General features: G+C 40.8%; 1 protein-coding gene across 3 annotated transcripts in view; it reads right to left on the bottom strand.

The window, feature by feature from the left end:
* The window catches only part of ZNRF3 (zinc and ring finger 3), a 66,289-nt gene that overhangs the window by 6,704 nt on the left and 42,783 nt on the right, over window positions 1–16,802 (bottom strand). For all 3 annotated transcript variants that reach the window (XM_036393051.2, XM_036393052.2, XM_036393053.1), the window contains exons 3-6: window positions 7,046–7,120; window positions 3,608–3,739; window positions 2,564–2,674; window positions 1,423–1,590 (exon numbers count right to left, since the gene is read on the bottom strand). In XM_036393051.2, coding sequence (XP_036248944.1) covers window positions 1,423–1,590; window positions 2,564–2,674; window positions 3,608–3,739; window positions 7,046–7,120 — 486 coding nt within the window. The remainder of the gene's footprint in view (window positions 1–1,422; window positions 1,591–2,563; window positions 2,675–3,607; window positions 3,740–7,045; window positions 7,121–16,802) is intronic.

Below are 16,802 nucleotides of genomic sequence, written 5' to 3'. Positions count from 1 at the left end.
AGCCTGATGGATATCTCAGAAACCTGCAACAAATCTTTCTTCCAAGTGCTGCTTATGTCTCCCCATGAGCTTAGGTTTTCGATTTCTAACATGCTTTGGCAATGAGTTCCATGGGGCTACTACCTCCTGGTGGGGAAACACCACACAACTTTATTCCCCTGTCCCCAAGCAATCTGGGTCTAAAGAGTCCTTGCCCACTCAATTATTTGGGGTTTTTTACAGAAACCATTCAAAATGTTTGACCATTTTGTGACTACCCTTTCCTGAAGCATCTTCCTTTCCATTCCATATCTTTTGTGAGTTGAGGTCAGAAAGACACAGTACTTAAAGTAAGAACATGACTAAATTTACACTGTGGTGTAATTATGTTTTCTGTTCAGCTCTCTAGACTTTCCCATCTCATTTCTAGAATCTGATTTACCTTTCTAACTGCCACAAAGCAGATAAACTGCCACCAATTTGCTTTCACAAAGCTATCTAAAGCATCAAGATCTTGTTCCTGAATAGCAATGCTCAGCTCCCAACCCATCCCTGATATATGTGGAGCTCTTCCCTGTCTCTATCACTTCAAACTGAAGTTCATGCCTGAATTTCCTTTGCAGTCAGTTTGTACAGCCCATTTGAAGTCCTTGTCTACCTTCATCCTTGCTACTCTGAATAATTTCCCACCAACAAATTCCATTAAACTTTCTATTTGCACCTTGCAGCACTCAAATATGCAGCTGCTATTTTCTATTGCCTTAAAAATTATGACTCTTTTATGATAAAATAAAATGTCTTCACATAATCTTTCTAAAGGAAGTTGATAGCTGTGAATATTGACTGCCTCTATTTTATTTATTTTAAGGAGCCCATTTGCTATTTCACCCTTTTGTTGCTTCCTCTGAGTTGAACTGTCATGGACAGCAAGCCCTGACATCAATAAAGTGATTGTAACTGAGGAGTCAAAAAACTGTTCCTGAATGTTTTGACCTCTCTTCCTTCTCTCCTCTGGTTTCCCAGCAGTGCTGTGTACTTGACATTTTTTAAGACAGGGTGCCATCAAATCTTGAAAAGCAAAACCCTGAGGATATTCCTTACGTCCAGCAGAGCTTGCATGCATCATCACCTCAGTGCATGACTTGTCAAAAATACCCAGAGAACCAAGTGCTGAGGCAACCCTGCCTTCTTTGTAACTTGCTCTTCAGAAATGCAAGAACAGTGGAGGTAGCAACTTGCAAATGGGATCCCTCACCTCTCACTTTGCAGCACGGGTAATTTAGAGCTGCAGGATGCAGCTGAGGCCACGTTGGCTGCTCAGTATGATCCAACTGAGAAGTGGCACCACCTCAGCACAGAATATCCCCAACAGCCAGCCACATAGCACAGTGCTAAAACCACCTACATTCCCAGCCCATGGTGAAGAAACCTTTCATCCTTTACCTCCCCATCAATGTACTTCTCCAAGCAGATGGCACAGTCAGAGGTGGAGCTGCTACTGAGTGTATCCAGTGCTCCACAGTTACTTTCTCGGTGTCCCTTACTTTTGGACTTAAACTTCCTGGTCTCCATTTTCTCCAGTGCTTGCACTGCAAGCCTGTTCATGGAATTCTACATGAGAAGAAACAAAACAAAACAAAACAAAACAAAATAAAAAAAAAAAAGAAAAAAAAAGAAAAGAAAAAGAAAAAAAAAGCCAATGCTGCTGTGTAAGGGACTAGAGTGTAATAGCAGAGAAACACCACCATAACATATCTTACAGATCATGTCAGGCCCAAGTGATGTATAATTTCTTAAATTAAACAGAGAGAAGGCTACTTAGAATTCAGATCAGAAGCCTCATGGAAAAGAATGTATGCCACATGCAGAAGTGAGAATGATAAACTACTCTGAATTAGAACTGGATGAAGGTGCTGACAAATGGGATACACTGCAACTGCCCAACTGATAGGCAGCAACTATTCAAGCCAACATATAAAGCTTAGCCAGAACTTTTTTTTTTTATATCAGTATTGATTGTAATGCCCCAATATACTGTTACCATCATATTACCTGGAGCAATACTTGAGAAAGGGATTAAAATGAAATATTATAAATTAGCTGTATCATTTCCTCCAGGACAAACTCTAAGTATGTCACCTGGAATTTCTCCTAACCAAGCTTTTTACCTTGAAAACCCCTCCCATTTCAACAGATGTTACCCTATTGAAAAGATTTGTGATTTATTTTCAATCCTCTCCACAATACAGCAGCAAGAGTCTGGACTCATTTAGAAGTATACCAGTGCTACTGATGTCCTGTGAGCAACCAGAAATGTTCCTTCTTCCCAGTGCCTAAGTGAACTGCTTCTGCACTGTTTTCATTCCATGATTTAACTGAACAAACATCATGGGTCAATGTAAATCTCCTTTAAAGATATTTCAAGTTCTTCCAAAGGCCTACACACATGGATAAAACCACACAGCCACCAAGATGGCTACTGTAAGTCAGTGGCCTGCATTTCCAAAAGTTGCAAAGCACATTTTAGGACAAAGTAAGAGAAGCTAACTTTCAGCATTTGGTGAATTGCCACTACTGCTCTTACCTGACTGCGTCGCTGTTTCAGTTTGATCTTGACAAGAAGAATGAGGCAAACAAGAGACACAACCACAAAGAAGGCCAGGAAAATTCCCATGTCAAAGTACTCTGTGGGTTGCTTAAAAATTAAAACAAAGGTATTATTATTCCTTCCTTTAGATCATACTCAAAGCTGATGTTTCTTTCTCTTAAAATTTCCCAGGGGCCATTGCTGAATGTACTCAGTCAGAATGGCAGAAGTCAGGGTACACATTGTTCTGTTCATTAACTGGGATTCTCTGAGACAAAACCTGTGTTTCATGTGCCACTGCAAGTGAGCAGAACACACAGAATGCCAAGCATGAGATGTCAGGTTTACAATCTCTGAACTGCAAAATTCAGGTTTTTTTAACTGAGTGCATCACATCAAAACTAATTTTTATAGCTTATTGAGTTGCTCATGCATGTAAGTGACTGAAAATCAACATTTGATTTTTCAAAAAAATGGCCCACTTCTCAAATACATTTCTCAACAGAAGGATTCCATTAAAACGAAAAACAAAAAACCAAAGTAGGTAATTGGGACATTGATCACCTTTAGTTTTGTTCTTCTGTAAACTATACATAGGGAGTGTTAGGGGAAAAAAAAGTCTAGAAAACCCATTTTATATTACAATTACAAATATCAGATAATCTCATAGTTAATCTATGTTTAAAATACTACATAGAATTATTAGTTAATACAGGACAAACCACCTTACAAAACTCCTGAACCCTCAGGAGTGTGCAATAACTAAGAAAAAGGAAAACTTCTACTGTGTGAATTTTTTAGCCACTTGTATACTCAAAAGCATCCTTCTGAAAGACAGCAGATGCCACATTGTGGATTCTGTACTTACACCACGTCCAGCTGCTTGCCCACAGTGCTCAGTTTATTAAGGTCAACAGAATTTCACATGCATTAATGCACATAAGGAGCATCAGAACATCTTCACCCCCAGCGCAGTGAGCAAGCCCTGCCTGCAGTAACAGCAGCACTGGGATACCCAGAGAAAGGATCTGGAAGTCTCACCCGTGGGGGGCGATGCTGAATCCTGGCCCGTGCCACTTTCTGCTTGTTAACTATGTTCATTAGCTTGACAGCATCAGCACCTTTCACATACACCACTGGTCTCTTCAGAGGGTCCTCTGAGCCCTGGTTCAGCTAGAACAAAAACAAAAAATAGTCTTCTCAAAAGGCATGTTTCAGGAAAAACACCTTCCTTCTGGACAATGCAGAGAATGGTTAAGGAGTATGAATGTGGAATTGATTTCAAGCACCTTTGTTCTCTTCTAGCACAGACCTTTAATTAAGTATCCCACAGAATTAAACCTGAATTAAGTGTTTGACTTATGCTGCCTTTTTTTTAAATATGATTATTTATGATTTTTTTTAAGATTAAGGACAAGCAAATGCTATCTCTGAACAGCCTCTTTAACTTAGCTGCATCATGTATCAGAGCAGATATTAATACTGTAATGTCAAACCTCACAATGAAGAAGAATAAAAATCTGCACATTCAAAAAAAATTGTCCCTGCTATGTTTTATCAATCTTTCAATTTCAACATTATTCACATGGAAATTTCTTCACATGGAAATTATTCATGGAAATTTCTTTCTGAACAATCTTATATCAGAGTCCTGTCTTTCAGGTTCTTTGTACCTAGCTAAGTTAAGTTACTAATTTCTGATGTTTAACTCTACAAAGTCATTCAAAATTACTTGAATTCTAGCAATGATGAGACTTACTGATTGCAGGATGGAGGGGGCCTCAAAGTCTAAATCATTTGAGTAGACCACATAATTCACCCTGAAACTTCCTTCCAGGTCCAGCTATGTTTTGTCAAAAAGGCCAGATCATAGAATCAGAAAATCATGTGTGTGGGAAGGTATGTCATGAGCCCTCATGGTCAAGGCAGGGTCAACTATGACATCAAATCAGGCTGCTCACAGCTTTATCCACTCAGATGTTGAAAACCTGCAAGTGTGGAGAACGTGCAACTTCTCTGGCCAACAAATCCAGAACAACAATCTGCTAAATTATGCACCAGAGAGAGTTATAACTACACAAGAGAATTGTTCTGTTAAAAAACAGCACCAACACAATAAATTCATACAGCTTATTCTGACTGACAAGTAAAATATGAATGCAGAGGCTGGTTGACAAAAAACAAGCAATGCACTGACAAGCTGATGGAAATGGTACAGGGAAAAGGAATGAGATGACAGGAATGGGAGCAAATAGAACAAGAATATCTTATGGCTGAGGTTAACATATCTGCATTGTTGAGAGCTACCTGTTAGTTCTGGCTAAACCATGCAGAAATTATTAGCTGACTGGTCCATCATCCTGATGAAAGGACTCAAACTGACCAGATGATGAGAACAGATTTCATTGAGACTTTTTAAAATTGATTCTCCCTAGTATTTGACAGATTTTCTGAGAACACTGATCAAACTACTTTTAAGGCAGGTGTCTTGTGATGAGCTGAAAACTAACTGCAGTATCCAGGGGTCCTATGTGTCTACAAGCCTTGCTGGCCTAGGGCCAAATCCAATCACTGTCCTTCCATTCCCACATGCACTCTCTCTCATGATTTCTTGCTCAACAGAGAATTCTCCCAGTTCCTCAGTCATTTTTGCACATTGTCAGACTCTTGCTATAACCATGCTGCTCTGGGTGCTGTTACTCCTCTTCAAATATGCAAAAGTAAAACTAAGAAACAAGTCAGACTTCAGAGAGCATTTCTAAAAATAAAAGTTTCATTCTTAATTTACAGTAAAAAATACTCAGATCAATGGGAATAAAACCCATTTAGGCAAAGTCCTTTTATCTGGCATCTACCAAATTATCTGAGGACAATTCTTCTGGTCAGGCCTGCCTCCAATTGCTGTTCACTGACTGGCAGGAGGGGACTGGCTTTCATCATACTCCACTCCTCCTTTTCAAAGAAATCTCCCTTATTTGTTCTAGTGCTTGGTAACAAGCATACATGAGAAAACTTCCTAAACAGCTGCCCTCAGTGTCTTAGGATATTTCCATTTGAACCAAAGATAGCCCAGATTACCTCATGTCAGTTTTCCCTCCATGTTATCTGTCATTGTTTTCCACAATTCCATTATGAGTGCCAAAATGGTATTTATTTTAAAGACAAATTACTTAGCACCCCAATGTCAAAGGTTCTGAAAAGCTTTAGATGAGAATCAAAATCCATTAAAAACAAGCATCCAGAGCAGCATGAGAACAGAGCCAATCCAGTAACTGTGACTTTTAGAGTATGAAAGTTACATCCAGTCATTGCTCTCCTGTTTGCCAGTGTTTCCACAGGCTACTGCTCTTTCATCTAACAGAGCCTACTCACTGTGTCAGCTACTGCTCTAAGCCACTAAGCTCCTTCCATTTTATTGGTACACCCAAAATATTCAAACATCCACTAGACTAGTTTCCCAGCTCTTGAGGACAGATGCACCCAGTTTATTATTTATAATCAAGCAAGGAAAGCTTTTGTTGTTAAGAGGGAAAAGAGCAAGAGACAGTAACTCAGCTTCCCAAGTCCAGAGCAGGGTGGCTGAAAGTAACCAGAAGCTGTAATACAGAGTTAAAAAATACAAAATGACAGATCACATCTTTGTAAGGAGATCTTTGCTGCATAGAGAAGGGGAGGAAAAATATCCCTGTGAATATTTTCAAGATCAAGGCTGCAACTTTGATGCACATGCAGACCACAGTACTCAAAGCATCCATTGCACAGGATCTTCTGCATTCTTTTGTCCAACAGATTTCAGAATTAAAGCCAGCTTCTTTAATGTAAACATTAATGATCTCTCTTTTCCCCCAAGAAGTACAGGCTGCACTTAAAAACCTTCAGCTCCACTTGTTTCTGCTGTAACAGAAACAGCAGTTTTGTTTCAAGACAAAACAGAACTAAACCAAATGCAGACTATTTTTGTGCTTATGTTTCTTCACCTGAAATAACCCAAAATTAGCTGAAGTATGCTAAAGCCTTTCATAGGGCTATTACCTCACCCACTTCAAATAAAAAGACGAAAGTTATAACAAGACTTGGAAAAAGAAGAAAAACCCTGCTTGTCCACAAAATACATAGGCAGAAATCATCAGCTGTAAATGAGAAAGAAATGGTTATAAGCTTTAAAAAGAAACTTGTTTAGAATCAGGTTTGAAAGTTGTTTCACAATCTCAAAAATAGCAGCTGTTCAACAACACTATTGATCACAGGCTGGATAGGCCAAACATCCTGTGTTTTGTACACAGAGCTGAGCAAAGAAAACCTCCTTGATTAGATAATGGGCCACAAAAAATTTCCCTCCATCCTCTTTCAAAACCGTAATCCCAGACCTGGATTCTGGATTCTAGCAAAAGCAAGAAGAAAAATCTAACTCCCCAAAGTTTTCCCATTCTGCCAGGTTCCCAACACCTGCATTGCTTCCTGCCTGGCATTGCTGCATACCTGATCAATGGCATCTGGGTTTTCAGAAACATCAAAGATGACCGCTGTGGCTCCTCGCTGTACTGCTCGTTTTGCCTGCAATAAGAAAGACAGCATCCTCAGTCCCACCCCAAAAGATAACTTCTTAACTCAAAAATTACTCCCTCTCCTCACCTCCAGATACAAAACTTAACATTTTGTGTTTCTGTGTAGTTAAAACAAGTGACAGGACAATTACAAACAGGAGTTCCTGAACCAGCATGGAATGTAGTTAAACTTCACTACAGCTTCTACAGTGTCTCTGCTCCTTTCTTCTCAAACTCTTCTTTCAACAACCTTTTAAAGGAATTCAAATGAGATTTAGATCCTCCAAAGACTTTAAGTAGAAGAATTTTTTAAAATTTATATTATTTTCCCTCCATTTTACCTGGAAGTGCCATTAAAAACCATCTTCCCTGTGACTTGGAGTGGAGACAAGCTCACTAGTGTAGAAAATTAAGGTGGACAGGATTCTTTATACTTTTTCAGTGTCATTCTCACAAACTAGGATGTCACAATCTCAAAATGTGCCTCAGAGAATACTGCTTTTTCTGACCATCAGAGGTCAGAACTGTTGCATACGTTTCTTATGCTGATCAGAGCTATGTAAGTGCACAGCTTTTCATCAACTACAGTCCAAACCTGGAGTTACCAACTGCACAGAGAAGGCATTAGAAGATACTAAAATCCTCTGGGATAGAGAAAACAAGGCTAACACAGGCGTTTTATCCTGCTTCTGCCAGTGTGTCTCTGTATGTACTGTTCAAATGTTGCTCAATGGCTCCACAAAGCAGACATTCCCAGTAACTTTTCAAAATCCTATTGCCTTTATGGACACAGAATATAAGAAATTATTTCTCCAAGCAATGACAGCTATCACCACCACAGTACTAAACAAGAAGGCACTGGCCCTCCACAGAGACTACCAAAACTTGAACTTATATTGAGACATAAGAAAAACAAATAAAAGTAATAAATTATGAAACATTACTCAGCAGTTTCCTGGAAAAATGTTGGCCAATACAGAGAACTTGGTTTGAATATATAAATATCACTTGCTTTGCTCTATTCTCGTATTTTATTTTAAATCAAAAAGGCCCATCAGACAGCACAGGAGGGAAACCAACTCCCAAATTAGAGCTTTTTCTCAGCCCACCAGGTATTTGTCCCCTTTGAAGTCAGCACACCTGGTTAATGACTAAGAACTGTTGGGGAGGAAGAGTTGAAAGGAATCCACCACCCATTCTCCTTTGCAGTAGCCCTGAGGTGAGGGCTCATGCAGGTTTCCCTAGAAGCAGCCCTCACAGACACACGCTGCTTATTGAACTGCTCAGGCTATTTAGATTGCTTTTTCAGGATGATCAGTCAACAAGCAGGGCCCCTTGATCTCTGAACAGATTTTAAAAGAGATTTTGCAGATCAGCGCTGATAAAAACTCCTAAATTGGGTGCATACACTGAACGAGCAACAAGTTTCCACCAGCAGGTTTTAAGAAAGGAAAAGCACCGAGTAAAAAAGAAAATTATGCTGCGGAGTTTAATGGCAAATAGGGGTGTCTCGTGTGGCCATCATGCCAAGTGTGGGGCTCATTTCACCGGGGCCAAAGGGGGTTCGTTTCACCGGGGCCAAGCCCGGCTCGTTTCACTGGGGCCAAAGGGGGTTCGTTTAACTCGTTTCACCGGGGCCAAGCCCGGCTCGTTTCACCGGGACCAAGCCGGGCTCGTTTCACCGCGCCCCGCGAGGCTCCGGCCGCCTTCCCCCCGTTCGCCCGGCCCGCGGCCCTGAGGGCCCAGCGGCCGCGCACAGCGCCCCCCTGCGGCCGCAGCGCCCCCGCGCCGGAAACGCCGCCTGTCCCCGGCCACGGAGGGGAGAGGAAGGGGCCGGGGCCGCGGAGAGAGCGGGGAAACGCGGATTTACTGGCGTTTAAATGCTGATAGCCAAGAAAAGCCGCTGCTGCCTGGAGGTTTGCTCCAGCCAAACCTCCTCTGCCGGAGGCGCGGAGCACTCCTGCACAAGGTGCTAAAGAGGCACGGCCCGCAGCGGGAGCTGGGCCCAGCCCTCTCCGGCGGGCTCGAGGCCCCGGCCCCGCGGCCTGCGGGCCGCCCGACGGACCAGGTTCCGCTGGCCACAGATCAGAGCGCGGCTGCCTCCGCCTTCCCCCGCCTCCAGCTCGGCTGTAAAACCGGGCACTGTGGAGGGAGGACAGCAGGGCGAGCGGCCGCGATCGCCTCTGCTCGCTAGGCATTGCCCTCCTTGCTGGAGCGCACCTGTGACCGGGGCTCCGGGCAACCCGAAACACCTGCGGGCACCGCCGCTCCTTCTGCATCCCCGAAAATGCCGCAGGAGAGTTAAAGTCAAAACGTCTTTGAAAATACCCTGTCCACTCCTCAGTAATCAGGGCAGCTCAAAATAGCACAGCAATGTTAAGTCCCACTTAAAATAATGCCAGTCTGTAATAGGCACGTGATTTTTTTCTTTTTGGGCTAGCCAGCATTTAGACTCCCTCAAATCATTTTTCTAAGCAAAGTGACCAAACCTACATCAAAAATAAACACAAGCTGGATGAGAGGGAAAAATAAGCTCATACTTTTACATTTATAATACTTGTGGGAAACAATCAGACATTTCCACAATTCAATTCCCATTCATTTGCCAGACCTATTTCTTTCTGTGATTGTCTTCTGTGGCTTAAAACAAATGGCTATCACTACGTATCAGTATTCTTCCCCTTTTGTAAAGACTAATAGAAAACAAACAAAAAAAAGGTAATTGCACTTCTCATAATTCAAGTGATCACTTTGTTCATAGCGACAACCACCTCTCAGTCCCTCTGTGTTCAGAATCTAGAGTTTATGCTACTACAGAACAATGGACATTACCAATAAAATGCACATTAAATACTGTCTCAGATGAAAATCTGGCAGAATTTACTAGACCTTGTAATCTAGGTAAGATAAGAGGATTTGCATGTGACAGAGCCACAAGAAAAATACCTCTCCACATCTCCAGGCCTGAGGAATTTTAAGTTATTACCTCAAAGAACACCAGAAAGATTTTAAGAGCTTTGCACTACCTCCCTGTGGGCCAGGCAAATACAATAAGGAAGTAACAACTTCCTTGATGAGGCAAACTTTCATCCCAAGGGACCAGATAATTATTAAACAGGTGCACTGTTCCTCTCGTTCACTCAGGTGGGACAGCAACAATCAAACAGTAAAGTTCAGCTCCTTCCTGACATCTTGAAGGACTTTTCATGCTTGCACAAATGAACATGGCAAGCATCTCCTCCCCTCTTCTTTCTAGTATGGTTTCATTCCAATTATTGTTTCAATTAGAATGCAACAGTGGAGAAACCATCCTAAGAAAAGCCGCTTAACAAGATTCCCCTCTAAGAGAAAAATCATACCAACAACATCAGCCTTATTCATTACATTTACTTCTTTGCCAGAGTTAGAATTCCCTGACAATATCCAGCAGTATTTGCACCTGAGGACATAACACTTAAATCTAATGGATTTCAGAGAGTGAATAAATTACAGATGAGAGAAAGACCGAGGCTTAAACTATAGGTGGGGAGATCAAAGTTCATTAAGCACTGCAAGCTCTGCCATTTACATCAACATAGTAATGCATTACATATCTATTAAGAGAGTACCTTTTGCTGAAAATGGCTATTGGCAGAGCCAGATTACTACTTATAAATAAACTTTTTTAAGTTAACATCCTGGATAATACTGATGGACTGAAGGGAAAAAAGTATGCTTTAAAAGTATTGGCTGCCTGTATAAGCCACAGACATATCCTGGTGATATAAAATGACCTTCTCACAGATGTTTTTACATTAAAAACTACCTAGCCCTCCTTCCTGGATTTGTTCACCCAACTCTACGTATTATCTTCTTAGAACTTAGTACACTCTAGTTAACAAATATTAATTACAATTATGGTATGTGCTACATGAGCAGGTAGATTTATTCCCTGGGTTAAGAAACTCACAAAGCTGGGGAAGAGGAGGTTGGGCAATGGTTTAAGGAATAACCAGTACAAATGCCAGTAAACTCCTTTTAGCAAACTATTCCATTGGGTGTCAGCATTATTAGCTTGTCCTCCAAAATGAGGACACAGTACACAGAGAACAGTCCTATGGATCCCGAAAGCAAAATGCTGCTAGAACTAAGGGTAACAGCACAGCTCCAACAGGTATAAGAACAGCTTTTTCCCACTGCCATTCATTTTTTCAGTACATCTTGGTTTTTGGGGCAGAAAATATGGTATTACTCTAAATCAGTGCACGGACTGTTGAACAGAGCAGTCAATAAAATTGATTTGTATGTCCTTATTTAACTGACAACTGACCCAGCCTGAATTTTCTCTGTCAGTTTTTGAAGGTTTTTTTCCCCTTCAGTTTCTCTATGAACTAATAATTATTGAACTTGAGGCATATTTTCTGGATATGCCCAGCCCATCAGTTAGATCCAATGGTCTCTGTCAGATCTCTCTACATGGTGGAGTCAGTGGCCATTAATCTGACAAAAGAGTGGGATTATGCAAGCAGTGTTAAGTGGAACGTTTTTCATAGCTGATTCTATCATCAGCTGTCTTCTGGTGCTTTGAAATAAGAGAAGTCAGCCTCTCACCCAGTGTACTGGTAACACATGAGCAACACTCAGTGGCATGCAACTTGCAAACTCTGTGACTGCAAGGAACAAGATTTTCAATGAAAAGCTGCAGTTTCTTGTTTTACTGCTCTGGAAAAGCAGTTCAAGGATTTCAACAATCTTGACTGCTAGGGAATACAGCTGAAGGAATAAGGTTTCCATCTGCAATATTTCACCAAAATAAATGATGGGTATAGCAACTCAGTGGTCTTGGTCTTCTCTTGAGCAGACTCAAAAGTAACAAAGTCTATTCCAATATCAATTGATTTGCACCTGTTTTCTCTATATCAAGTGACACCACAAAGATACAGACAATATTACTGAGATATGATACAGACTATGCTGTACCACGTTCTATAATATTGGCTTTTGTAGTAGAGGTTTGCTGTGGTTGTGTGGTTAAACTATAACACTTCTGCAGACTTGTCTTCATTACTTTTTTTTTTTAATTTTTATATTAGCAGAGGACAAGTTTGGTGCTGAAACAAGCATTAGGAGCCTACCTTATCAGGGTTTCACTTTCTGCAGTTTTGAGAAAACCTCAGTTAAGTGTGGACAAACCCAGGAACTCCTAATGATGAGGAGACCACTGGTTCTTACATAAATGCATGAAGAATCTGCAGGTTGTGACAAGGAGATGTTGCCACTGCCACTTTGCCATTCCAGTCAGCTGAAATGTATTCCGACCCTGATGCTCTCAAAGCCCTAAACTTCTTCAGGAGAGAGGAATACCTTAAAAAACCCTATTAAAACAAGCAGTGGGTATGAACTGCACCCCCATTCTATGGATGGCAGCACTAGATTTTCAGAAATGGCATCACATGAAGCTAGGCAATAACATCCAAACCTGCTCATCATTAAGAACCCTACATAAAACCCACAGCACTGTGCAAATACACCTTTTCTTTGCAACTGTGAAAATGCAAAAACCTTTTTCTCTCAGAGCTACACAGAATACAAACAACATCTGAACAATCCAGGCCTCTCTCTTTTCTCCCCCCACACTGCTATCAGGTTCAATCAATCACAAAAAAATACCTTGTCCCTTGAACCAACACTGGAGCTAGCAAGCCAGGCCACAGGCCAATTCTGCAGGGCAGAGGAGGAAGGAGAAAAGGACAGCCATCTACTTTGCAAACAGCACAAGTTACAAATTAACCAACTGATGCTTCAGACCTGTTAATGTACAATTCCCTGGTAATTCCAGAAACTCAGTTAAGCCAAGCATAAACAGGATGCCATTTCAAACCTTTTCTGAGATAATGAAACTGCTGTCTGAATATTTCTGTCTGAAAACAAAGGCAGAGAATCAAACCAAGACAGTCAAATTCCCATATATCACACCAGCAGAAAACTCCTTCCTGACTGGAATACTCAAATTCTCTGGCACCTTGAGATATGATTTATACATATGCCCTATAGATTCTGAATTACACAGCATTACAACAGTTGCTTACCAATTAAGAAGTATAGAAAGTGTGAAGCAGCATTTTAAAATTTAAAAGCATCATCACAATTTAAAACCAATGTATATTTCAGTAAATTAAAAAAAGGAACCTTAAAAAGCAGTTTTGAAAAAACTATCACCTCATGCCAGACATAATCACGTCAACAATATATATATATATATACACACACACCAGTATGATTCATACCACTCAGTACTGAGAGGCTCTCAGATGGTTTAAATGAAGAACAAGAAAACTAAAGTGTCTCTCTTTTCTGGGGTTAGGGAGAAACGCTGTTATCAGTTCTGAGTCTAGACCGAGTAAAAACAGTAAGAAAAGGACATTTCTTTAATCCTGAACAGCAAAGCCTGCTGGCTGCACATCTCTTAAGATCCATTTCAGAGTCATGGGACTCGGTCCCAAAGGCTGAGCTCTGCCATCACCATGCTGCAGCCCAGCAGCTTTGTTGCTATGACAAGGCACAGGCACAGAGAGAAGGGTGAGCACTGGGAGGGATCAAAGGAGGGGACTGGGGTCTTGAACTAGATTACATATTCACAGAGAACCTAGCACACTCAGCAAGAAATGGGTGGCTGCATTCAAAATTGATGGTTAACCCCCCTTCAAGCTTTTCCCAGAACTTCTATATACAGTTACCTTTGAAATATAATGGTCACAGGATGAGGATATTTTATGTACTAAGTATGTGCTATATCATAAGCTATAAAATACTACTACAGCCAATCCAGATAATTCTTAACCTTTTCACTGAGGGTGTACTGAAAGTAGATGGATAGAAAAACAAAACAGACCTAAGATAATTGTGTAAACATACATGCAAGCATGTTGTGGTGCTGAAAGAATAAAAACCAGATACATAAGAAAGCATTGGAGGAGTTGTAAATTAAAGAAACTATTAATGCAGACCACTATAAAAAGGCATCCCTGCAGTACCCAAGCTGTTTAAAAAGAATGTACTGAAGCTCCTCCTATAGGCATGTGCTCTAACTTTAGAATTATAAACTGCTATTTATGTACATCAAAAGGGAAAACAAGGAATTATAAGAATTGTCTTGTATTTAGAATAAGAAGTGGCAAAACTTTTTAAAATTGTTAAAAAGAATTCCACCTAACCTCAGTCAGTGTAATGGGGAATGCTTAGTATCATCTGTCTTGCTTAGCCTCACCCTCAGGAAGCTGACCTTCATCAATAGGTTGGTATCTACTGTGAGCAAGGACATTTTAGAGATAACAAAATAATCTGAGATGATGAAACAATAAATCCATATCTCAATAGTGACAGAAAATGCAGTGCTCTTGGCAGGGTTATTAAGTGCCTGCATGCAATCCCTAACAGTATGTTCAGATAGACATGATATATACCAAGATGAGTTGAGAAGAAGCAAAGGTATTTTCATTTCCACACATATCAAAGTGCTGCAGTCCATTGCCCGGGAGGTTCTGTCCTCTTTGGTAGGGATGAGCATCTGCATCCAAGACTGCAGAAAGGCATCTAAGCCCTACTGAGGTACTTCAATCTTTCTGAATAAACAAAAAATCATGTGGGATTCCCTTGGAATCCAGTAGGATACTGTGAGATCCTCCCTCTCTACTTCTAGAATCAGCTTGGATAATAAGTTCAATAGTAAAAATCTGCATGGTGGGCCAGTATTCCAGTTTAGCTAGCAACTTTCCACGTTCATGGCTGGCTAATCCAGGATGATATGGCCCTTCTTCCAAACAGTTATCCTCGGTTTTGGATTAGTTTAGTTTCAAGGTCCCAGACTGTGGTGGGCCCTTGTTGTTAGTTTGTTGACTCTGTAAAAAAAAAAAATTAAAAAATGAAAAAAAAAAGATAAAAGAAGGGGAAAACAAAAATGAAAAAGGTGGAGGATTTTTGTTACAAAGGGAAACTGGAAACTTCTCTCCACGCAAGCAGAGACATGGCTGTATTGCAGAGGCCTCAGGGCAAGGATTAAAGAAAAACAAAATAGAAACCCTTCCATCTCTAATTAGGGTCTTCATTTGCCAAAGAGCCATTCCACAGCGGGAGGAATTACATTCAAGCCGTTGCTTGGATAACGTCTCCCAGCAGGTTGGCTCCTCAGAACAGGCTACTCTGAGCCAACAATTTCTGGTTACTTGGAGGCAAGCAGCCTGCATATTGTTTTAACTGGCCTGGCTTTTACAGCCAGTTTTGCTGAAGAACAATCTTCTATTCAGAATGCAGAGATAAAAGCTTCACTTGTTTTGAATTTGTCGCCAGTTTCTTTATCCCTTTCTTTTTTTAAACATGGGAATTATAGGTTCTGGAGATTGCATTATTTCCCTTGTAGACTTCAATGTTTTTCTCCCTCTAGCCACTTGATTCTTTGCCAGTGAAGGCTGCTGTCTGGAGTCCAGCCATTCATCAGCCCCTACCTCATCATTAACACTGTGGTGCTGGCGGTCACAGCTCATTGCTGGCGACAGGAAATCCTAACTTGCAAGAGGTTAACCACAGCCCATAAACAGTCAGACTGGCTCATTACACCCTTACACTCAGCTGAAGCGACCCTCTGGGAGTTTCAACACCATCCATGGACCTCAAGTCTATGGATTCTGTGCTCTTTGCAAATACCTCCTCCTCCCAACACCCATTTAAAAGCTCACTATTTGGATCCTCAGTGCTAAGGCCCATCTTCCTATCCCAAAGGGACCAAGTTATTTGAGCATTTTGAAAAATTACATGTCTGTGATGTGTTCTCTTGGCTTACCAGTTGAACAAACCACCAATGGGCCAAGAACTGAGACATTAATGCACTAAAACACATACGTTCTGGTGATATTTTTAATACTCTCTGTGAGAGTTTCATATCCCCACTGAACAGTTCTAAGGCCACAGCAGTGCAAATACTAATAATGTATAATTAATCTGTATAACCTAATTCATGTCACAAACACGTCCAACTCAAATGTTCAAAAACTAACCTGCTAGAATTTTAAGTAGCTCAGTCAGTACTCCCTACACTGACTAAAAAGCACTTCCTACTCATTTTGAGTTCACAGGATGATCACTTGTTTCATTTGGAGTCATTTCCTTGAACTCAGTACAAATGTTAAATCATCATGTTATCCAAAGCCGCACCTCTAGATATCACCTGGTCATCAAAAAGATAAAGTGTTTAGAGCAGAAAAACATGTTTTGGCAAATTATCTCAAAGCGGTAGGATATGAAGCACAATTTGTGTAATTTTTTTTTCTCTTTCCTTCCTTTCAGTCTTGTGAAAATCATTGCAAAACATTCCCACTTTATGTCTGTAATTTCTCAGGATCCAGCTTTTTACCACTGTCAATTGTATCTGCCCAATTTTTTTCTGAATATTGGAGTCCCTCTGATGCAGCTCTGGTTACATTCCGAAGTTCTCCAATTTCTTTCAAAGCCTTCTGTCTCCTAGTGCACCAAAATTAGGCATGTCACTCATCTGTGAAGTCCTTAATAATTCCATTCCCTGCCTCCATATCTGCTCCTTATTTTCTTCACTTTCTGGTCCATTTATCTGATTCTGCTTGCTAGGGTTCTTTTGTGCTCATTTCTACACTCCAACACAGCACCATTTACTTGCTCTCTCACTTTTCTGTTTCAAACTCTTG

The sequence above is a fragment of the Molothrus ater genome, chromosome 18, assembly GCF_012460135.2.
Source record: "Molothrus ater isolate BHLD 08-10-18 breed brown headed cowbird chromosome 18, BPBGC_Mater_1.1, whole genome shotgun sequence".
Classification (NCBI taxonomy): Eukaryota; Metazoa; Chordata; class Aves; order Passeriformes; family Icteridae; genus Molothrus; species Molothrus ater.
This window is presented reverse-complemented; position numbering and strand designations above follow the sequence as displayed.